Below are 21,374 nucleotides of genomic sequence, written 5' to 3'. Positions count from 1 at the left end.
TAATCGAGTTAGATCGAGTTAAGTTACGTTGGGCCTACCTTAAAATAATGTTGGCCCAATATGGCTTTAATTTTTTTTTCTTTTTTTATTTATTTTTTCCAGGTAACTCTGCTTAATTTTGAACATAATTGAGGCAACTTGAAACTTGTCATAGAGTTGAAAGCACTCGAATAATTTAAGAGCAATTGGGCTAATTAACCACGATTAAAAGTCGGCCAATGTTTTCTCAATTAGGTATAATAGTAGTTTGAAAATAATTAAGTATAGTTTGGGTTGAAACTGTCTTTAAAAAATGGCTTCTAAGAACAACTTCCAAGCAATTACAAACTTTATATGTTAGAGATCGTGTCAAAAATGTCGTTAGGACTGAGATTCTGATATTAGCTTACAAAATGGGTATAAAGTACAAGTTCAGAGGCTAAAAGATTGATATTTTAGAAGCTCATAAGCTGAAATTGATGAACAGAAGTTCAAAAATAGAAAATGAATTAAGAGAAATCCCATATTCCTTTACAGCCTTTCCCTCTTCCCTAACTTTAACACTATTATAATGATTTTTGTGGCAGTCAAGAATTATAATTCAATCCATGCTAAATTATTTGGTTCCTGAATTGTTGGAATAATCCATAAACCATTCTTTTCTACAAAAACTAAACTAGCAACCAAAGATTAAGCCGTCCCAACATTTTTTCGGTGGTAATGGCTGGATGAGTCTATATTAGATCACAATACCATGAAAACTAGAAATCTAAGGCGTAGTGTTGAACCTGTTGCTTAGTGGAGCATGATGAGCATCGTCTCAAGTAATCACTGGAATCTCAGTAGTTCCATTATGACCAATGCCTGCAACAAACAACTACGTTAGGAGCGTTAAGGCAAATTAAAATTCACTGATTAAGATCACGAGTAAACCGGTTGTCCTCGGCAAAATTCACTGATTAATTTGAACCTACATAACGATTAGTATACCATCAAATGTAGCCATATTTGCATTCCCTTTTTTGAAGACTACGCAAAAAAGAAAAAGAAGTATTTTTCTTGTAATTTACATGAACCATTTTTCAAACATAGAAATATGATATGCTAATTGCACAAATCACTGCGGTGCAGTTTGCAGTCCAGTTATCCATACAGGTAAAACTGGCAGCTGTTCTCCCAGAAAGGGATTAGAACCCCAAGAGTGAGAATAGTAGAAAGGATCTGGGGGAAGTAGATATCAGATCAGGCACCCAGTGAAGAGTATTACTGCTAATCTGACTTCAAATAACAGCACAAGTAACTATGATCTTGGTTTGATTTTGTTGGATTAGAGCCTTTTTTTTTTTGTTGTTACTTTTGAGCTCACTCTTTTTGTTGAACTTTTTTTGTATGCCCTTGCGTTCATTTCATTCTTTTTCAATGAAAGTTCGGTTTCTTACCAATATACTTATATATTACCTTGTCTAACTCAGCATATCATGTCAAGCAGGCAACTAACTTATGCCTACGCACTCCTTCCCATAGTTCATAGGCATGTTTCTCTCTAAAAAGGGGAGAGAGAGATTAGTAAGACATGTAAGAGTTGCTGAGCCCCCTCACTTGAGGCTGCATTAAAAATCACAGGACTAATGCTACTGGGGCACACTACTGATGAATCTATAGACGAACTTCTGCAGATAAATATTGGGACTTCAAGGGTGTTTGGTAAAGGATCCACTTAGGGCCACTCTATGGCAGTTGCAGAGGATATTTGACATATTACCTTACATGCTAGTTACTAACAAGTCAAAGAGATCCTTTGTAGAACTGGGTTCTATCTGTGCCTCCACCATTATTACTTTACAGCTATCATTCACAGATGATTATCACAATTTTACCTTGTTCTACAAACTAACAATTTGGTGACCACCTAAGGAACTATGCAACAAATTCATTCCTACGCATATTTATTCAAGGGATTCTTAAAAGAGGTAAAGCAGAGTAGAAAGAAAAGAAGGAAGAGACTTCCCTAACTAAATTTAGACTTTCTCCGAGTACAAGGGACATTGGACAAACATTCCTTTCGTTAGAAACCAACGCCTAACCTAATTCGTACGATCTTAACCTAATATGTTTAAAGATATTGCGAAATCTAACTGGGAATCCTGACTAAAATATCCATCAAATTCAGGCGTGAAATACAAATTGCATCTATGGAGTTGCGAGAACGAATGCAGAGACAAACTAAATCAGATTAGCGGGAGCAGTGACCTGATTATTTACAATAACGATCCGCCTTCTTTTTGACACGGTCATCAAGAGCTTCCTCCACAGACTTGACCTTGGTATCGGCGTTGTTAGGGTCGTAACCGAACTTCCTGGTCTCCACCGGGAAGAGCTCCTCATACTTCATACGCTTGGCCGCATCAATAGTATACACCACTCCGTCTTCACCCTCTACACCGTCAGCCGACGACAAAATCTCGGCCTCGTCCGTGGGGTTCTCGTCGCTTTTACTTTTGTCTTTCTTCTTCTTCTTCTTCTTCTTCTTGTCAATATCCTTACTACGGGAGGCTAAGAGTCCTCCCTTGAAGGTGAGCCTACCTCCTTTGGCCCCTGAATATGGATCCGACATCGTAGCGCGCCGAGATCAGTTCCTCGCCTGGCCAGACTTCCCGGTTGCTAGATGCCCGCAGAGATGACAATGAGATCTATGTTTGGGTAATCTTCTGCTCTTCTTTATACTCGCTTCGAAATTCCTTTTATTTATTTATTTATTTATTTATTTTTAATCATTAAAATTATTTTTAATTTAATTTTAAAACCCTTTACCCTCGTATACAATTCTTTGTTCAACTAAAACCCATTTTTTTCACACATTCCTTTATTTGAATATGATATTCAAAAAAATACATAAATAATTTAGTAAGAGAATCACAAATTGTTGTTTTAATTATTATAATAAATTTACATAAATAAAGTTGAAATATCAAAAGGCTAAAATGGTAAATCATCATATGATGCTTGATCTACTCCAGAAATCCTCTTTAGCACAAAGTAAGCAACCAAGAGAGAGGCAGCCAAAAAGCACATCTTATTTATGGTGTTTGATAGCCCATAGCCACTCTGCCCCTGCTGCACTGAGCCCCTATCTTCCCTCCTGCAAAATTAAAACAACTCTTTTTTTAATTATTAAGGTTATTAAGGTTAATGCAAAATTAATAATGTTAATCAAGAGTGGATGATTTTGCCTTGGTCCTGGCTCAGGTTGAGTGGCAGCCGGTCTCCTAGATCGGAGCTCCGGTGTCGGCTGCTGCGACGTGGGCGTGGCGGCTGGAGCTGGCAAGGCTTCTTCAGTAGGGATTGGAATGTTCTTCACCTGTAATAGGATTTAGAGTGATTAAAAAAGCTGAAAAGCTTAGTCATCAATGTCTGTTGAAGAGATAGAATGCTGACCAGTTTCCTAAACAAGAGAGAGTAAAGCATTTCAATGTATCTCATCTTGGCTTGTTTTTGGTCTTTGTTTATCTGCCTCCAAAATCCATATACTGATCCCATGTTCAGAGCCTTCTTTGCATATATGTTCCAAGTGTAGCTGCAAAACCATACTCAGTAAGTGAATATCATCAACATTCCCAATTTGTTGGAATCATGTCTGTGTCTTGTTTTTACCTTTCATATATTCGCTCAAGACCAGCTTCTGAAATCTTATTCCAATATCCACCATCTGACTTGCATTTCTCAAAGAAACCAACGATCTTTTTACTCGATTCGCCTCCATTGTTCGGATCGATGTGAAATCCCGAGACCCCGTCGACAATAATCTCTGCTGGGCCTCCTTGATTTGTTGCAAAAGTAGGCAATCCACAGTTCATTGCCTCAATGACTGTTAGCCCAAAACCTTCATAAAGTGCAGGCTGCACAAAAGCTCCTTTTGTATCAGCAATGCACCGGTATAGCTCTCCGTTGCGACACCGATCGGTTTGAGCCGCTATCCATCTGATTTGCCCCCTGAGTTTGTATTTCTCTATCAGGGAATGCATCTTTTTTATCTCAGCAATTTCTTCCCTGTCCTTTGATTTTGATGGATCAAAGAATCCTGCTACCACCACAAGGTTTACTAAACTTCTCAGCCTCCTGTTTTTGCCAAACCATTCAGTTAAACCAGTAATGTTCTTCACTGTATCAAGCCTTGCCATTGAGAAGATTATTGGCTTCTTCTTATCAGCAAGGTAACCACTGTTCCAGAAATTTACAAGATCAAAAGTTAGAACTGCACTGATAATTTTCTGTCACTGTTCAAACCAAAAGAGAATGTGTTCATCATTGTTACATGTGTTCATCATTGTTCTCTCTGCTATAAAGTAGTTCCTCGATTTCGGGATGAAAATTCGTCAGCCGTTTCGATTTCTCAGTGAAAGGAAAGTAGACAGATTGATCAGCCCCAGGAGCAGCAATGTTGAATTTGGGGTCAAACACACTAATACCTGAGACAACCCTATAAAGTCCAGGCATAGTAAAGGCCTCATGGCTTTCATATTGTCCTGGCCTGCTTTCGCTGTTGGACAAAACCTTTTACTTAGCTACTCAAAGTGGACATAATCCAGCTGAGTTCATTACTATATCATAAGAATCTGCTAACCTTCCTGAAATTTCTTGATATGTACTTGTTATAATGAAATCAGCTGCATTCATTGAGATCATATCAGCTGTGAATTGACACGAGAAATGATACTTGGGATCAAGCTCCTTCCATTTAGCATCAGAATCCTCGTATTTTGATTTCTCTAAAGCGTGTGCTATAGCTCCCTGGGATGTCAAAATAAAAACTCAAGAATTCAGAGATAATGAAACTAAAAAAAACAACCAAACATGGCGGATTTTTCCCAAGATTTTGTCTTCGGACCTGTGTAATTCCAAGTTTCTTAGCCATCAAAGAAGCAACCAGGTTGCCATCAGTGTAGTTGCCAATGATGAGGTCAGGTTTGCAGCCCATGACTTCAAGGATCTTGCCAGTGGCATCCTAGAATTACAAAGTTAGTAGAAGATGAAGAAACTGGTTGGGCAAAATGAAAGAGTTTTGAAGTAAAATGCCTTCACAAATCTCTCCAAGTATGGATAGACGTCAAAACGTGAAACCCATTGGCGAAGGACTCCATTTTGTGTGTAGAATGGGACCCTGAGAATGTTAGAATGCTTTGTGTTTTCAATAGGCTCTAACTCCACATTGCACTTGGTTCCTCGAGCATCAGGTATCAATCTTGTCACCTAATTGGAATACATATTAAAACACAAGGACAATGTTGTTGTGATCTTATGCGCCTACAATGAACATACCACAAGAATCTGAGGCTTTGCTTGCAGGCCTTGCTGCTCAATTCTGTGCAGTAGCTCTTCTTCCAAAGCTCTCACTTGATCAAGAATGTACACAATCTAGTCATTTTTGTAGCAGGTGAGTGATATACAAGTCCACAGGAACACAACATTGTAAGGCTGCAATATAAACAAATACACATATTCTAACCTGACCGCCGGTGTCAGGCATGCCGAGGACGCCTTCCTGGCCGAAATAGCCGTGTGGCGAAAATATTACGACATTCAATGTGGTTGGAAGCTTGCTAAACAGTAACTCCAATTTTAGTGGATCTGGTGCTTGGAGGATCTCAGAAAGGATTAACATTGTTTCTCTGACTCTCTCTGAAGTACTTCCCCATCCCTTCTCAAATCCCCACCCCTTCATCCTTTAAGCATTAATGATAACTATACAATTAAAAACTTAAGAAAAATAGGAAATCAAATGGAAAAGAACAGAGAATTCTTGGTTACTTGCGCTTAAATTCTTCATATGGGGTGTCTTTTGGCAGTGAAGAAAGATATACTTGAGCTACAAACAATGCAGATTGAAGCTTGGAAGCCGTATTAAGTTTCTTATTGATCATAAGACTCTGCAAGATTTTAATGCAAATGTTGTCATTCATTGTTTTTCTTAAAATCTTCAGCTTTCTGCAATGGAATGTTCATATTTTGATACCTGTCCTCGATGGTGAAGGCCCAGAAGATAATCAACAAGTGCCTTAACATTCTGTTTATCCTCACTAAACCTTGAACTGGTGAATTTTGAGATGAAATTGACTCCGTTTCCAATTGACGAGGGAAGGCTCAAGCGAGGGGCGCTGAATTCAATGGCTCCAAAATCTATCTCTACAGCATGTTCATCATTTGCCCTGCACATCAAAGTTCAAACCAATGATTCTCACAACTTTTTCATTCATCAATCCAAAGATTACTACATAAAGGGAAACCAGAAGTATTTGTGGACACACCAGTTCTCATCAAAGATGGCTTCCTTGAATTTCAAGTACTCAGAAGCTGTGAGGTCTCCTACTCTCAAACTTGTAGCATTCACCTTTACAAACTCCCAGAAACCGGGGCTCGGCCTCACGGCTAGCGCGACGTTCGGAGGGACAACAGCAGCCTCCTGCATATCATAAGCCATCAAAATCCATCCTCCTTCAAAGCAGAAAGAGTTTGAGTATTACCTGAGTGTTGCTTAGAATGTAGCCAAGAAAGCCTTCCAAAACTTGGCTCCTCTCACGCTTGTCTTCAATTGTAATCTCCAAATCCTTCATCAAATCTTGGGATTTCATCAGCCTCTTCCCATTCTCAACAAACCTATTCATTCACTCAGATGGGTTATGTTCATACCTCAAAAAGTCTGAAGCTTTTTTGATTGGAAGAGGAAGTGTGTACCTGGCGAAGCATTTCTTCATTGGGTTATGGGATTTCCTCAACGCAGTGTTTAAACTGTCGGAAATTGGTGTATCTAGTCTCATCAAGCTGGCTGTTGCAATGGCCATTTCTTCCAACGATCACACGGCTTTGTTTGTAATTGCGTTTCTTATGGGTTGTGATGTGAGATAAATATACGTTCATTGGTGGAGATTAAGAAATGTTATATTTTATGAAGAGTGAGGGAGACGTAATGCTGAAATAGAAATAAGGGTAGTGATGGAAGACAAGAACATTTAAGAGGTTTGAAAGATTGAAAGCAAGAAAGGAATTGCAATGGTGGGAAGTTATTAAGAGGTGGAGGTAAGGAACTTCAAGCAGGTAACTTTCTTTCTTTGTTTTACTGAAATATCATTGGTAATGGTAATGGTAATGGTATTGGGATTGGTATTGGGATTGGTATTGGCATTGGCATTGGCATTGGCATTGGCATTGGCATTGGTATTGGAGAGGCTGCCTTTTATTCTTTGCTTTCCTTCTTGGAGATGACATTCTTAAGATACAAATGCAATTTTTAGGCTTTTTGGCGTTACCATGATTAACAAGCTTAATGTGATATTCATTATTCCTTATTATTATTATTATTATTATTATCTTTTAACTAACGCACAAGAATTCTTTATTTTTTATTAAAAAAACAACAGAGAAGTATAAATTAATAAATAAAGCGTATATCCTTGTACTTTCAAATATTCTATAAATCTTTAAATTAATTATTACAGTTAAAATTCATATAAACATAGAACTTTTTTATGATTGGATTCAACTTTTAAGCTCGTGAAATTATGATTCTTCGATTACATACATGGAATATATATACAAATTCCATTAGTGAATGAATGTGAAAAATGTTATAATTAAACAGTTTACTTAAATGTGAAGAATAATGGTGCACAAAGGCATATCAAACAAACTGAGTCATATTTATTTAACTAGAGGAACAAATCATATAAACGTTTTTAATTTCATAAAATTCAAAACTGATAATTAACAACCTGAATCAATCTCACTCGGCCAAATTTATAAGCCCAATAATTAAAATGAAGAAAACTAACATTAAATTTATTTTTTTGAAAAAAAAAACAAAACAAAAATGGTATTACCCTAAAAATTGGCCCAAAGATTTTGACATCCACGATTAAACCAAACAAAGCCGTAAAAATAGTTGTTGAAAGCAGTATATGGCATTATAAGGTTCTCGAATGGGCGGCAAAGCATGTCACCGTAGGGGGCATGGGCATGAGCCACCAATGAGTTGTAACACACAAAATAACAAATACCGAAGTTCATCATCATACACAAGTGGGAAGTTCCACAAATTCAAACCAAAGCTCCGGAAACTAAACAAAGACACTTGAAGTGAAACAACCAGTGGTAGTAAAACACATCAACAATAGAACATAACCCTCTTAACATTCTCTTTGAGAGCTGGCAAAGGTCGAACAGCAGCATTCAACCCTGGTGCCCGTGTGCTGCGAGCACCACCACCACCACCACCACGTCCAGCAGCAGCATCACTGCTAATTGACCCGCTATCAGAAGTCTCGGGTTCCATATAGAAACGAGCTCGGAATGCAGCAAGATGAGCGTAGTAGGCTGGGGGCACTGCAAAAGGTTACACCAAATTAACAAACCATGAAGAACAAGGGAAAGAAAATAAATCTTAAGGTTAATGGATCAGACGTGGTTGGGCAGAACAAATTCAAATCAAGTGAATCAGAAACTTACCAATAGAAACAGAGCGAGTACACCTTGCATACCTACAGAAATAGAAAATCCCATATTTAATTAAAAGCCAATCTCACATGTAAAATGATAATAATAAAGATTTGGCATGAAATCTTTGAGCGCTAATTAAAGCAGAACCAGATAAGTTGGAATTACTCAGAATTTTAAAAGGAACTTGAGAAAAACAACTCACGTATAACAAAGATTATTGGTTAGAGTCTGCAATCTGTCAGCTGTGAACTTGTTCTCATCCCACAGAACATGGTAGTGAGCTGGACGACTTGTACCCTGGTCACCAGTATCATAAACATAAAATTATGTAACAAGTCTTCATCGCCGCATATGGCATCTCTATAAACAATAAAATATTTCATTACATATATATATAATTCTACCTGGATTCCAGCATGACTGCACAGGTAAAAGTCAAATTCCGTAGGGTGACAAATTTTGGAGTCAACGACCGTACCTGACACATTTCCGGCAGTAGAGTAAAAATCATTTTTAAAAACAAAAACAAAAGAATAAGCAATTAATTAATTGAATTCTACATGCATGTATAAACTCCAATTTTTCCTACTTCCATACTAATCAAATGTCAAAAAGTCAATAAACTCTACTCGCACGATTTAGCTATACTATACTTTACCAGGCAATATGTTCCCACTCTTGTCAACAGCGTGGCGATCAGAATGGTTATTAGCAAATAACCTAGTGTGATGACGCTTCTGTACAACAACGAAAGTCACTGGAGGTTGGTAGTTTGGTTCTAGAGAAGCGCATGCCTAAAAATGAATAGATTCAGAAGGAAAAAATATGTCAGAGAAATTGACAAAAATACATCAAACCAACAGTATCTCTCAAATCATATTGAAGATGCATCAACACATGCAATCTTTACCTTTCGAATGGCATCCAGCTCATGCAATAAAACTTGGTAAAACTGTCCTTCGCTAACCCCATCCCTGCAACATAAAACTTTGGAATAGCATCAAACAAATCGAAAATAATGTTTATTCACGACCTGACAAAATATTAGAAATAAAAGAAAATGCCTGTAAAATATAATGCGCTGAGGTTTCTGTCCAGTGGCTCTACGGAAGGAGATGAGGAGTTCCCTGTCACCAGAGAGAGGAGGACAATAAATAAGAACACACCAGTTCACTAAGACAAGTTCAATATGCAACCAGAAGACAAAAGCACTAAAAGTACTAGGTTTATAACTCATACTTGACCATTCCACCCGTTACAGTCCCCCTTACAGGATCCTGCCATGTTTTGAAAAGATCTTGGATAAGCTCTTGCCTATGGGCTTGAGCACTGACCAAACCAGCATATTTTGTAACTTCCGGCCAATCTTGAGAAGCCACAACCTATTGACAAAATAATACTAGGAACTTAACAGCGGCTTAGATTAGACAGTTGCATATAAAACAAAAAGAGGTGCCTATGATCATACAGCAGCAATGGATGGACTTGAGTCTTCTCCTGGGTGAGGATGAGTTACATCGGCACCAAATATAATGGTAGGGCGGTCACTAACCAAGGGTATGCGCCTAGATAATGCATCAACAAGTACTGTATTTCTTCCCCCAACCTTTACGTTTATTTTCAAGGCCACATTGGCCAAATACTGTTTACTCATTTTGAAGACATGTTTAGTCAAACAGCACTGGGAAACGAGGCCAAGATCCGTTTCACAGATTCGTTTTAAATCACCTGCAAAAAGTATGACGAAAGAAAAAAGTAATTAAAAGACGTCAAGATTGTAAATAACAAAGACAGTAATTGACATACCATAAAGAGATCCGTTGTTATCTGGCAAAACAACAATAAGCAGATCAAGCTCCTTGCCCTGGGGTTGGAGAATGCTCATTGCATCATGGTACCGAGTTTTAAGGGCCTTTTCCACATGATCAGGACGAGCAAAAATAGGAGGAATCACTGGTTCTGGATTGAAAGCCTACAGCCATCGTACAAAGCTTTAGCATTAAAAACTTCGTTGGAAATCTCACCACTAGTTGTTGAAGGCAATAAATGAAGGTTATTACCATGCCAGAAATGTAACACATTTGAGCAAGTTCATAACAAAACCCACGAGTAACGCTGTCTTGCACATATCGAGAGAAATTTATGCACATCCAGTTGTTTACAGTACCACCATTGAACATTTTCTGCAATAACTCATAATCAACATAGATAAAAAGGTCAGATTATCGTTTCATAAATAAACTCTGGAACCATGAATTGACTATCATTCAGCATAATTAGTGAAAACAACCCAAGCAAGCATTTCAAGTCATCTTACCTACAGCAGAAAGGGGGGAAGGGACATTTCTCTCTCAAACAAACTAACATACCTACCATGGACAAGGAATCTGGAATTCTTTTCATCAACACGAATGTGGCATCTCACTCATTGCAGAATACATAAAACTTTCTTAGTGCTTAAACTATAAAACACATAATATATTAAATGACTAATATTTTTAATGCTCTTCTTATAGCATACCAAAACAACAGAAACAAGAAACTAAAAGCTTCAGACAAAGCAACAAAAATGTAAACCAGAGAGGAGAAAAAAACCTCTAATATATTAATTCCCCAACAGGAAGTACCTTATTCATCATATTCCACTGTCCAACCTGTGGCAAGCAATCCTTTTCTCTGCCGGTCTCATGATATTTTAGCTGCAAAGGAATGAAATTATCGTTAGAACATTATGAAAATCAGACAGCAATCGCAGCTCAATTATACTAGAATTAGATGTGTTACCCATGGTGCAGGAAGAATACGAGCTTCAACAGACGCAAGCTTAGCACTTATATTAATTCCAAACTCCTGTGCATATGGATCGTCATGATATGCATTATGACGTACCGTCTGTAATTAAAAGAACGTTAGAAAGTTTAACGATGGTCAACCTTAAAGATGAATAACCAAAACTCTAAAATCTATGAAAAAGCAAGCAAGGTAATGAAGCATCGAAAAACAAGAAAGGTAGAAAGAAACAGAACTTATAATAATATTTAGAGGAAAAAGATAAAAGCAGAAACTAAATTCCAAGAAATTACACCCAATTATATAAATTGAGATTTATTAAAGATGCAAGCTATTCCAGACCCGCATAATGTCTTCCTCTCTATCTTTTGGTCGTTGGCATGTAACCTTGAGCAGAGCAGTTATCTGTCTTTCATTGAGCCTTTTGGAATACCTCTGGCCTTCAACAATCTTACAAACCTGAATCAGAAACATTTTCGATGATAAAACTCAAATATACATAATGGGACACACAACATGAATTAGCCATTACTAAATATTCAACCAGTAAGGCGAAATATAAGGAGAAACGTTACTTCCATGGGTAGATAGTTAGGTCTCTGCTGGTTCCCTACTTGAAGACAAGGCCACTGAGTATGTTGAATAACAAACCCATATGTTTCATAGAAGTACTCGACCACTGATTTCATAGTACCTCTTTCATCAACCGGGAAACTAGTACAAATACAATTAGTATAAGCGGTGAAGTTCAATATAATACAAACTTAGTTAGGCAAGACTTTTCAATTCAAGTGAAAAATATTACTTACGTTAGCTCTCGTGTTGCTTGTGATGTCAAACCAGTTATGCGATATTTTCTGCGCATATTACCACGGTGTGTCACTTCAACTTTAACACCTCGAAGAGCCTTCTTTATCTGAAATTAATTTAAAAAAATTAGAGAATATCCCCTCCTGTAGAAATGGCAATTCCATGAAAAACCATAGCATACCAAAATTACGTAGAAGAACAACTGAAAATAGTCCTAGCAGTCTAACGAGCTTGTAAAATAAAATACCATGACCTAAACAGTAAGAAGCATCCAACCTTCACACGGTCAGCGTCAGATAATGGTCTCGATGACACATCACGGTTGAGAAGCTGAGTCACAAAATCAATGACAGGCAAAGGTTCTATGAAAGCAGTAGATGACATATCTGCATCCATTAGTGAATAGTCACTTCACTGAAATAAAACATGAAGGGAGAAATGTAAACTGAAAAAATAATCTCCATGCCTTCCATTTTAGGAAGTATAAAATGCAAAGAACAGACAGTGGGGCTAATACCAATATTTAGAGAGAGGCCCATTTGAGTAGGACGGATACTCTGATAAAAGCCCCGCCAGCTTTCCAGCCCCTCACCCATTGTCTGACGTCTGCCAAGGTCAGGAGAATAAAATGATCGGCCCACTGGACAATACCTAGAAGATCAAGCAATTTCATTCATTAATTCAATCCAATGAACTAAAAACCATGTAACAGGTGTGTAGTAATATAGACATGCCTTGAAGTAGGCAATTCGCGCAATACAATATCCAGAACTTGAAGGGCTTCCTGTGGGGCATCCGCCTGTCTGCCCTGCAGAAAGAGCCCTAAATGGTGCAAATCAGCACGAGCAGCCAATTTGATCACAACTTTAAATTCTCTTTCCCGTCTGCACCAGAAGTAGCAAATCATCAGGAAGAATGAAAAGAGAAAAAGCATAGACACAAGAAGAATTCAAAGAGGGAAAAGGGTAAGGCACCTTTGTCCTCCTGATCCATCCTCTTCATCAAAAAGAGTGATTCTAAACTCATTTGATATGAAAGGAAGAGGACCAGCTGTGTATAAACTTTTTCTTCCATCATAGGCTGGAAGACGATTACCAAGGTGAGAGACCCTGTATAAGTTCACTAGCTGTTGCATTACAGCTCGATTATAGACACGTGAAGTGACTTCTGGAGTAATAGTAACCTACTTGCAGCAGAAAATGTCAGTGTAGGATTAAAATACAAAAAAAAACACAAGCAGCAGAATAGAAAATATATGAGCAGCAGAACAGAAGAGAATGCCCACATCATACTGATGAAGATCTTTGTCCGGCAGCTCAGCAAAGAAGTGGTTAGCCTTAACAATACACCTTATGCCAGAGCTACCCATTCCTGGTCTCAAAGGGAATCTCATAGATTTACTAGATGGTGGTGCAGGTTGAATTGCTTGGCTTTGAGAAGATTCCTGCTGGATGGAAATTTGTTGAAATTGTTGATCAATTGATGATGTATCGGGTGGGTGGGAGGAAGAACTCGCCAGAGATGACATTGGCTGAGTCACCCCACCTTGATACACTGGGGTTGCTTGGTGCAGCTCGGGAACTGGTGGCCTGGATGGTCCACCAGAAGAAGATCCTCCCCCAATGCCGCCACCACCCATGCCACTGCGATTACCACCATAGTTACCGCGTCCTCCATGCTGATATGGCCCACCTCTACCCCTGCCTTGGTAATCCGGAGGTCCTCCGTAGTGCTGATGTTGAGATGTTCCTCGGCCACGACCACCACCTTGACCTCCCCGTCCCCCTTGAGAAGCCCAACCTCTTCCACCATGATATCCACTGCCACCGTGTTGCTGTGGACCATCTCTCCTTTCAGCTGATCGTTGGGAGCCACGACCACCAACATCCTGAGACTCAGAACTTTCACCACCACCGTCAGTTTTCTTCTTCCTCCCCATGATCACTACAAAAATGGAGAGTTGAACCCGAAAAGTTAGAATTGAAAAATAATGTCTAAAAGTAGTACAGTTATTCTATCAAGACATTTATTATTAACGATAGACAGAAATAAAAGCACTCATAATGAATAAATACGTGTAAAATTGTAAAAACCAAGAGGCACGAGCAGAAAATGTTTTCTGTTGCTTTCACAAACAGAAAATAAACTTATATTTCTCTAATGTTTGATATTTGGAGGTTTTTGAAACATAAATATCAAATATAGATCAAGTAACTTCACAGTATTTGCTTCTCGTATTTCTTCAAATAAGCGTTCACGTAAGAGCCACCACACAAAAAAAATGTAAAAAGAGAAGAAGTCGAACCCTAACTATAGAAAATAGTTTTCAGCCAAAGTGTCGACGCGAAAACGAACATTTAACAATTAAACCCTAACTCAAGCACAAGACAATAGGTTTGGAAGACGTCCAAAGTAAGAAGGAATCAGTAAATGGCTGAACAGGATCTAGCGATCTCACACCGACGGAAGAGAAAACCAGTTAAAAAAAAAACCGTTATGAAGAGGAAAAAATGAAAAATAAAAGAGGAGAGAAATGGAAAGATCCGACGACAGAGATGAGAAAGTAACTCGCAAAGCAAAGACCACAGAAACATAGAGTAGATCCACAGACAGTTGAAGAAAATGTAAAAGCAGGAAATCGGAACCTAATCAAAAGGAAAATCAGACAAAAAAACCAAACGCATTGAGAAATGGAAGAAACGAGTAAAGACGGCGAAAACCTAAAAGCAAAATTAGTTGATGATTAACCTCAGACGAGCAAGTATGGTGGCCGGAAAAGCGCCGGTAGCGATGTGATGAAAAATGAGTAGTGAAAAAAAGAAACAAACAGAGAGCCACTGAAACCGCAGCGTCGCTTCGCGTTGCTTTACAGGACGAGAGAGCCAGAGAAAGGTAATAATAAAGAACAACAGCCGAGAGAGAGAAAGCCCTTGGTTTCGCCTACGCCTCGCTTCTCCACTCACTACACTACACTACACTACACTACACTTTTTGTTACTCTCACTTGCTTTTGGAAGAACACCCTATAATGCCTACCCACACCCTACATATAAAGCACTGAGCAGGTCTTGGAAAAAGACAACTCCATCCCTCTCCCCTAAAAAAAAAAAAAATTAAAATTAAAAAACAATTTTAATTATTGCCGAGCCCTCTCGTCCTCCGTGGCATATGTCAAGACAGTGACTGGTCTACCGTTTTACGTGGGAAGTCTTTAGTGTTGCTTATGTGTCATTTCCAGGTTGGTGGTGGGCCCGTCCAATAAGTGGAACGGAACGGGATAACTGGATACACGGGTAGTGTCCGAACTTCACATGATTGGCCCCCAACGGCTAATCACACCACCATCCCACTATCCCCTGCGGCGTTTCTCTCCGTACCTTTAAATCTCCCTTTCTCTACTCGCTCTCCCGAATTGACACGTATCTCTTGCCTGGCAGCGACTGTTCTTCAAGCTCCGCCGTAGTCCCGTTCCCATTATTACTTACCCCTAGTCTCACCTCGCGATAATTATTATTGTAAATCCTTTTCAATCAGCCTAATTCCCCCTCTTTTCCAATTTATATAATTATACTTTTGTTAATTTTATTTAGTTTTGACAAAATTATTCACCCATTAATTTTTTATTTTTGTTAAACACCGTGAGAGAATTAATAAAAATAAATTAAAATTATTGGATGAAATTAAAATTTTAATATAACCAAAAATATTAAATTTAAATTTAATTTGCAACTTTGTATTCATAGAAAAAGACAAACTCTCAAATAACTTGTATGGATTTAACCTATTACATTCACGAGTAATCACATTCTTTAAAAAAAATTAAAAAAAATGATAACATAAATAACATTTTGTTGATTTTCTGATTTGGTGTATAAATGAATGTGACAAGTGATAATAACATCTAATAATGGTATGAATTTTTCAAATTTTGAGTAATGTAACCAACCAATTATAATAGAATTATTGTTTTAAATCAAATACACTACATTTAAAGCAAGCAAAAATTATGAGTGGCTTACCTATAATATGTTAAGAATTTAGTTTTTAAAATCAAATGTTGATATTTTTAAAATTAATATGGCCTATAAAGAATTATTTTTTTATTTTCTTTTTTTAATGGAATTTATGAAAAATAACTCCAACAAATTTATATTTGCAAGTTGAGTTCACCCTACTAGACACCTTTTTAACTCGTAAATTTAATAAATGTCCAATCAAATTAAATCTTCTCCACTATATTTTTTTTTTTTTTTTTTCGCCTTTTATTCTAATCACACATATGTCCTTATTCACTTTAAATGAACGCACATCATTATCATTATCATTTTTATATTTTTGATTAAAAAGGAAAAGCATGCCGGACAAAAACTTTGGACGTTCTTATCCCAGCCATAATCCACTTGATTAAGTGGATTAAATATATGTTTGGCAAGTTATTATTATTATTATTATTATTATTATTATTATTATTATTATTATTATTATTATTATTTTGTTTAGTTTTGACTATGGTTTGAAAAATGACATCGAGTCCACTAACTCGACCAATTGACCTATTTATTCATGAGTATGAGTGTATAACATGGCTCTCTTATGTATCTCTCCTTATAAAATTTTAAGTCATCAGAATTTCCAAAGACGAATAAAAAAAATTGATTTTAACAAAACTAGCTTTTCATTGTAAAGATTTTGTCACCGTGTTTAAAACATATAAATATATGCTCTTAATTTTGTTTTGCTAACTTATTTATTTATTGGGGAAATTAGTTGTAGTGTACATCCGTTTGAGTTGGTCATCGGCGAACGTGGAAGGCACGTGGACAAGCATAGAGGGTGGGTCCCCAAAGTCTGATTGTGGGTTACAATGTTTGGCCCGCTGGGCCTACACTGGACTCCAAGTGATCCAAAACTTGTAATTAATATCCCAATTTTGTAATTGATGTCATATATAAATAAAGTTACTAATTGATTTTATAAACAGTGTTGGGATATGAAATTTTTGTCCTCATGCTACTCTTCCATTAATATTTCTATGTATTTATGAAGTTGACCGATATTAGGTGTGAATCTACGTATCCATTGAATCGTTACTAATTTTGAATATAATATAAATATTTTATTTTTTTTTTTGAAATATTGAAAATTCCATAAAATCAAGGTATCTAATGGAACAAAATTTTGGCTTTCCCCAAAATAATGTCATTTATCAGACATTAATTAAAGAGGAGCAGAATGAAGAAGTTACAAGTTTACAACGTTAAAATATGAAAAAAATAAAAATAAAAAATAAACAGTTTTCATATGAATGCAACTCCCACTAGCATTTAAAACCAGTTGAGGAAGAATTTAAAGCTGAAGGAATGCAATAAAATTTAATAACTCCTCCACTGTCTTCATAGTTTGTTCATATAAAATCAAACCCCCGCACTCACAAGTCTTCAGCACAGCAGCAACAATCAACCAAAAATGGGCGCCACCCAACTCTTTGTTCTGTCTCTTATTTCCCTCACTCTCCTCTCCGCAGTTTCTTATTCAGAAGGCAATGGGTTGAAGATGAACGCCATTGACAGATGCTGGAGATCGAACCCGTACTGGAGGAGAAACAGGCAACAACTGGGCGTTTGCTCGGTGGGTTTCGTTGGAAAAATGACCAACAACGTCGGAAGAAATCTCATACGCTACCAAGTCACCGACCCTAGCGACGACCCTATAAACCCACGCCCAGGTACACTCCGATACGGCGCCACAATGATCAAGTCCAAAGTCTGGATCACCTTCCAAAAAGACATGCACATCCTTCTCCACAAGCCGCTTCTCATAAGCAGCTACACAGCCATCGACGGGCGAGGGGCCAGCGTCCACATCTCCGGGAATGCATGCCTGGTGGTCTCCAAGGCCACCAACATCATTATCCACGGCCTTATCATTCACCACTGCAAGGCTCAGGGCGCAGGCCAAGTCATGGGCCCTAATTCCAAGTTGGTTTCACTCGGACACGTGGATGGCGATGCCATTCGTTTAGTTTCAGCCTCCAAAGTCTGGATTGACCACAACACACTGTACCGTTGCGAGGATGGGCTTCTCGACGTCACCAGAGGCTCCACTGACATCACCATTTCCAACAATTGGTTCCGCGACCAAGACAAGGTTATTCTTCTCGGCCACGAGGACGGCTATGTCCGAGACAAGAACATGAGAGTCACTGTGGTCTATAACCATTTTGGACCCAACTGCAACCAAAGGATGCCCAGGTAAAGGCTTCACAATGATATGATATTGTCTACTTTAAGCCTAAGCTTTCAAGCGACTTCTAGATAGTGTTGGTATTTTTTAATTATAAATTCAGGATCATTCCCTGAATTAACTAACCCGTGTGACGGGTGATTAACATGGTATTAAATTAAAATCATTTTGTTTTATAGGATCCGACATGGGTATGCCCACGTGGCGAACAATTTGTACCAAGGATGGACGCAATACGCAATTGGAGGGAGCATGAATCCAAGCGTCAAGAGTGAAGCCAACCTGTTCATCGCATCAAAATCAAAACAGGCAATAATGACATAAACTAAAATGGAAATTTACAAAATATCGATTAGAGATTTGAATTTATTTTGTGTGAATAACAATGGCAGATTGTATGGAGCACCGGGAAAGTAGAGGCGGCAAAATGGAAGTTTCATTCCGTAAGAGACGTTTTTGAAAACGGAGCTTCCTTTGGACAGATAGGTGTGGGGCGAGGAGGCGTAAAGCCAAATTACAGCGCCCAGCAGCGGTTTCCAGTGGCTGATGCTAAGTGGGTGAGATCATTGACAAGCTCCTCCGGGGCTCTACGCTGCTCGTCAAAATCAAGATGTTGACAATTATACGAACTTTAATTTTGATGGTGTAAGAGATTATATGAATAACAATTACTGAGATTAAAAGAAGCATTATGATACAATATAGAAGCGATATTCAAACACACACTTAATTAAGAAGGAGAAAGGGGAAAAATTGAAGAACACACTTGAACAAACAACCTTTAAGGATCGAAAGGAATATTGAAAAAACAAGAACAAATAAGCGTAAGGAGAATGAATGACAGAGCACGCGAGCGGTGCCGACATTCCAATTACGGTCAATTAAAACTACATCATACATGTAAACAAAAGGAATACGTATTATGGTAAGAAGGAGAGGAGGTGCCAGGTTGACCGAGGCTGTCTTCGGCTTGCTATGCATGCCAGGCAGACACCACGCATTCTCCTCTTCCATCTCTTTATTTTGCAGTAGTTGTGATTTTGAGTGAATCATGGGCGCGAAGGTGAGCGCAGAAGCAACTAAAGGCAAACTATAGGTGTGAAGTTACAAGCAAAAGGGCTTCTGTGAAACGTTTGTCCAAGAATCTGCAAAAGAGAAAGAAGGGAAAGAGAGAGGCCAAAAAAAAAAATAATAATAATAAAGAAGGAAAAGAAAAGGATACTCAAAGAGAGGAAGGCACTCTGAGTAAGTCCCATTTATATATATATATATATATATATATATATAAATAGATAGGAATTTGGCGATGTGGGAAAAGAGTTCGGTTCTGAATAACCAGAGTTGTCGGTAAGGAACAGGGGAAAGAAATGGCGCCAGTGGGGTTGCCTCCAGGGTTCAGGTTCCATCCCACCGATGAAGAGCTTGTGAATTACTATCTCAAGAGGAAGATCAGTGGCCAAGTAATCGAGCTTGATATCATTCCAGAGGTCGATCTCTACAAATGCGAGCCGTGGGAATTATCAGGTTAATTCAATTCAATTTTCCCTCTACTAATTTTATGGAATTTTTTTTTTTTTTTTGAAAACTTGAAATTGAGAAACTAGAAACAATCATATTTTTTTTTGTAGAAAAGTCATTTCTGCCCAGTCGAGACCCGGAATGGTACTTCTTTGGTCCGAGAGATAGAAAGTATCCAAATGGGTTTAGAACAAACAGAGCCACGAGAGCGGGGTATTGGAAGTCAACTGGAAAAGACAGGCGAGTGACTTCTCATCAACGTGCCATTGGGATGAAAAAAACACTTGTTTACTATAGAGGCCGAGCCCCTCAAGGCATTAGGACCGACTGGGTCATGCATGAATATCGCCTCGACGACAAGGATTGTGAAGACAGCTCTGGTATTCAGGTATTGATACCTTAATAACTAAACTCTATTGTTGATTAGATTTTTGAATCTATCGGTTTCAAAATAAATTAATGATCTGAGTACATATTCCTTACTTCTACCATCATCTTTCAAGTGATAAAGTTTGAGTTGGGGTTTTGTTTTGTTATGGCAAACGAGACAAAAGTGGTATCCCATACGACTTAAAACACACACTCACACACACAAACCAGTGATTTGATTCTGTCTTTCCAGCATCTTAGATGATCTATTCTATTTCTGAGAGTTGGATTCCCTCATCGTATTAAAAATGATAAACTACCAAAATGAACCGAAAGAAAAGTCCCTATCATTTGCTTTTTTTTTTTTTTTTTTTTTTTTGGTGTAAGAAGATGTCTCCCCACTTTTCACTTTATTCCCATCACTAAAATCATCCCACTCTACTGCACGAGTTTTTTTCATTAAGTACCACCTCTAATAACTTAACGAAAGATATCTGTTCAAACCAGTTGTTTTATGCTTAAATTGGAGATTAAGGGAGAAAACAAAAAAAATAGAAAAGTGGAGAGAAATGAGAAGGGAGATGAAAATTGGGGTGTTTTTGTGTATTGGGTTGCAGGATTCTTACGCTTTGTGTAGAGTGTTCAAGAAAAATGGAATATGTTCGGAAGTGGAAGAACAATTAAGCGGGCAAAGCAGCAGCAGCAGTTTGTCATTCATAGACAACTCAAATTCAACCTCACAAACTTTGGTCAATGATTACGAAACTTTATCCCCTGATGTTCTCATGCCACCACCTTCGTCTTCTTGTGTCGAGGAAGAAGAAAAGGACGATTCATGGATGCAGTTCATTACAGAAGATGCATGGTGTGCTTCCAATTCATCACCCATCGCCCTCCACGATCTCTCTCACCTCACTTTCACCACCCATTGAAACCATACATAACTTTTACACATTTAATTTTCTTCTTTACTATAATAATCCATACCAACCAGCTCTCTCTCGAGGGTGGTCAGACTTATCAATTTCCATATGTAGATTATGTATTTTGGATGCTGGGTGTGGTGGGTGAGTTCTGTAGGGTCAAATCAATCATCTATGAACAAGACCCTATGGAATATATTTTGGTCGTTTATCTGATCTCTGACCTCTCAGTGTTTACTTCAATAAGAAGAACAG

At 38.0% G+C, this 21,374-nt stretch overlaps 5 protein-coding genes across 6 annotated transcripts; 2 read left to right on the top strand and 3 right to left on the bottom strand.

Annotated features, from left to right (window-relative positions):
• Positions 1 to 416: 416 nt before the first annotated feature.
• On the bottom strand, positions 417 to 2,603 carry LOC111782781 (uncharacterized). Of its 2 annotated transcripts, XR_015414688.1 has the most exons (3): positions 2,230 to 2,603; positions 1,438 to 1,522; positions 417 to 843 (listed from the first exon to the last, which is right to left on the bottom strand). XR_015414688.1 is itself a non-coding variant. In XM_087120580.1 (2 exons), exon 1 carries the CDS (start codon positions 2,591 to 2,593, stop codon positions 2,234 to 2,236), a length of 360 nt encoding a protein of 119 aa, XP_086976706.1. In that variant the 5' UTR covers positions 2,594 to 2,603; the 3' UTR covers positions 417 to 843; positions 2,230 to 2,233. The 2 variants fall into 2 exon arrangements, 1 of the variants encoding a protein (XP_086976706.1); XM_087120580.1 differs by lacking the exon at positions 1,438 to 1,522.
• LOC111782779 (sucrose synthase 6) lies at positions 2,487 to 6,985 on the bottom strand. Its single transcript, XM_023663583.2, has 15 exons — positions 6,709 to 6,985; positions 6,498 to 6,630; positions 6,282 to 6,436; positions 5,990 to 6,182; positions 5,785 to 5,903; positions 5,483 to 5,699; positions 5,296 to 5,391; positions 5,053 to 5,226; positions 4,865 to 4,981; positions 4,601 to 4,767; positions 4,292 to 4,516; positions 3,631 to 4,197; positions 3,415 to 3,553; positions 3,210 to 3,337; positions 2,487 to 3,118 (listed from the first exon to the last, which is right to left on the bottom strand). The coding sequence occupies exons 1-15, from the start codon at positions 6,813 to 6,815 to the stop codon at positions 2,956 to 2,958; spliced, it is 2,700 nt and encodes an 899-aa protein (XP_023519351.2). The 5' UTR covers positions 6,816 to 6,985; the 3' UTR covers positions 2,487 to 2,955.
• Positions 6,986 to 7,909: 924 nt separating this feature from the next.
• Positions 7,910 to 15,064, bottom strand: LOC111782778 (protein argonaute 1). Its single transcript, XM_023663582.2, has 22 exons — positions 14,815 to 15,064; positions 13,352 to 14,010; positions 13,041 to 13,249; positions 12,801 to 12,950; positions 12,584 to 12,717; positions 12,343 to 12,452; positions 12,066 to 12,172; positions 11,832 to 11,970; positions 11,599 to 11,715; positions 11,251 to 11,358; positions 11,094 to 11,165; positions 10,527 to 10,649; positions 10,273 to 10,438; positions 9,935 to 10,194; positions 9,706 to 9,848; positions 9,531 to 9,593; positions 9,377 to 9,440; positions 9,125 to 9,260; positions 8,871 to 8,944; positions 8,669 to 8,763; positions 8,476 to 8,507; positions 7,910 to 8,352 (listed from the first exon to the last, which is right to left on the bottom strand). Exons 2-22 carry the CDS (start codon positions 14,003 to 14,005, stop codon positions 8,135 to 8,137), a joined length of 3,174 nt encoding a protein of 1,057 aa, XP_023519350.2. The 5' UTR covers positions 14,006 to 14,010; positions 14,815 to 15,064; the 3' UTR covers positions 7,910 to 8,134.
• A 2,182-nt stretch (positions 15,065 to 17,246) lies between these two features.
• LOC111783400 (putative pectate lyase 2) lies at positions 17,247 to 18,986 on the top strand. Its single transcript, XM_023664326.2, has 3 exons — positions 17,247 to 18,317; positions 18,489 to 18,618; positions 18,702 to 18,986. The coding sequence occupies exons 1-3, from the start codon at positions 17,533 to 17,535 to the stop codon at positions 18,924 to 18,926; spliced, it is 1,140 nt and encodes a 379-aa protein (XP_023520094.2). The 5' UTR covers positions 17,247 to 17,532; the 3' UTR covers positions 18,927 to 18,986.
• A 550-nt stretch (positions 18,987 to 19,536) lies between these two features.
• NAC057 (NAC domain containing protein 57) lies at positions 19,537 to 21,335 on the top strand. The gene is made up of 3 exons (XM_087120548.1): positions 19,537 to 19,833; positions 19,938 to 20,215; positions 20,814 to 21,335. Exons 1-3 carry the CDS (start codon positions 19,677 to 19,679, stop codon positions 21,126 to 21,128), a joined length of 750 nt encoding a protein of 249 aa, XP_086976674.1. The 5' UTR covers positions 19,537 to 19,676; the 3' UTR covers positions 21,129 to 21,335.
• The last annotated feature ends 39 nt before the right edge of the window (positions 21,336 to 21,374 follow it).

Source organism: Cucurbita pepo, chromosome 20 (assembly GCF_057944985.1).
Source record: "Cucurbita pepo subsp. pepo isolate OVF chromosome 20, ASM5794498v1, whole genome shotgun sequence".
NCBI classification, from domain to species: Eukaryota; Viridiplantae; Streptophyta; class Magnoliopsida; order Cucurbitales; family Cucurbitaceae; genus Cucurbita; species Cucurbita pepo.
Note: the sequence above shows the minus strand (reverse complement) of the source record. Positions and strands in the feature narration are given on the sequence as shown.

Coding starts and splice junctions, on each gene's coding strand:
- LOC111782781 (XM_087120580.1), bottom strand. CDS start 2,593: ATGTCGGATCCATATTCAGGGGCCAAAGGAGGTAGGCTCACCTTCAAG.
- LOC111782779 (XM_023663583.2), bottom strand. CDS start 6,815: ATGGCCATTGCAACAGCCAGCTTGATGAGACTAGATACACCAATTTCC. Junction 4,982..5,052: donor ACTTGGAGAGATTTGTGAAG/GCATTTTACTTC, acceptor TTGTAATTCTAG/GATGCCACTGGCAAGATCCT. Junction 3,554..3,630: donor CTTGAGCGAATATATGAAAG/GTAAAAACAAGA, acceptor ATGGTTTTGCAG/CTACACTTGGAACATATATG.
- LOC111782778 (XM_023663582.2), bottom strand. CDS start 14,005: ATGGGGAGGAAGAAGAAAACTGACGGTGGTGGTGAAAGTTCTGAGTCT. Junction 9,261..9,376: donor AGCTGGATGCCATTCGAAAG/GTAAAGATTGCA, acceptor ATTCATTTTTAG/GCATGCGCTTCTCTAGAACC. Junction 8,945..9,124: donor GAGTGGGAACATATTGCCTG/GTAAAGTATAGT, acceptor GAAATGTGTCAG/GTACGGTCGTTGACTCCAAA.
- LOC111783400 (XM_023664326.2), top strand. CDS start 17,533: ATGGGCGCCACCCAACTCTTTGTTCTGTCTCTTATTTCCCTCACTCTC. Junction 18,318..18,488: donor TGCAACCAAAGGATGCCCAG/GTAAAGGCTTCA, acceptor TTTGTTTTATAG/GATCCGACATGGGTATGCCC. Junction 18,619..18,701: donor TCGCATCAAAATCAAAACAG/GCAATAATGACA, acceptor TAACAATGGCAG/ATTGTATGGAGCACCGGGAA.
- NAC057 (XM_087120548.1), top strand. CDS start 19,677: ATGGCGCCAGTGGGGTTGCCTCCAGGGTTCAGGTTCCATCCCACCGAT. Junction 19,834..19,937: donor CGAGCCGTGGGAATTATCAG/GTTAATTCAATT, acceptor TTTTTTTTGTAG/AAAAGTCATTTCTGCCCAGT. Junction 20,216..20,813: donor AAGACAGCTCTGGTATTCAG/GTATTGATACCT, acceptor ATTGGGTTGCAG/GATTCTTACGCTTTGTGTAG.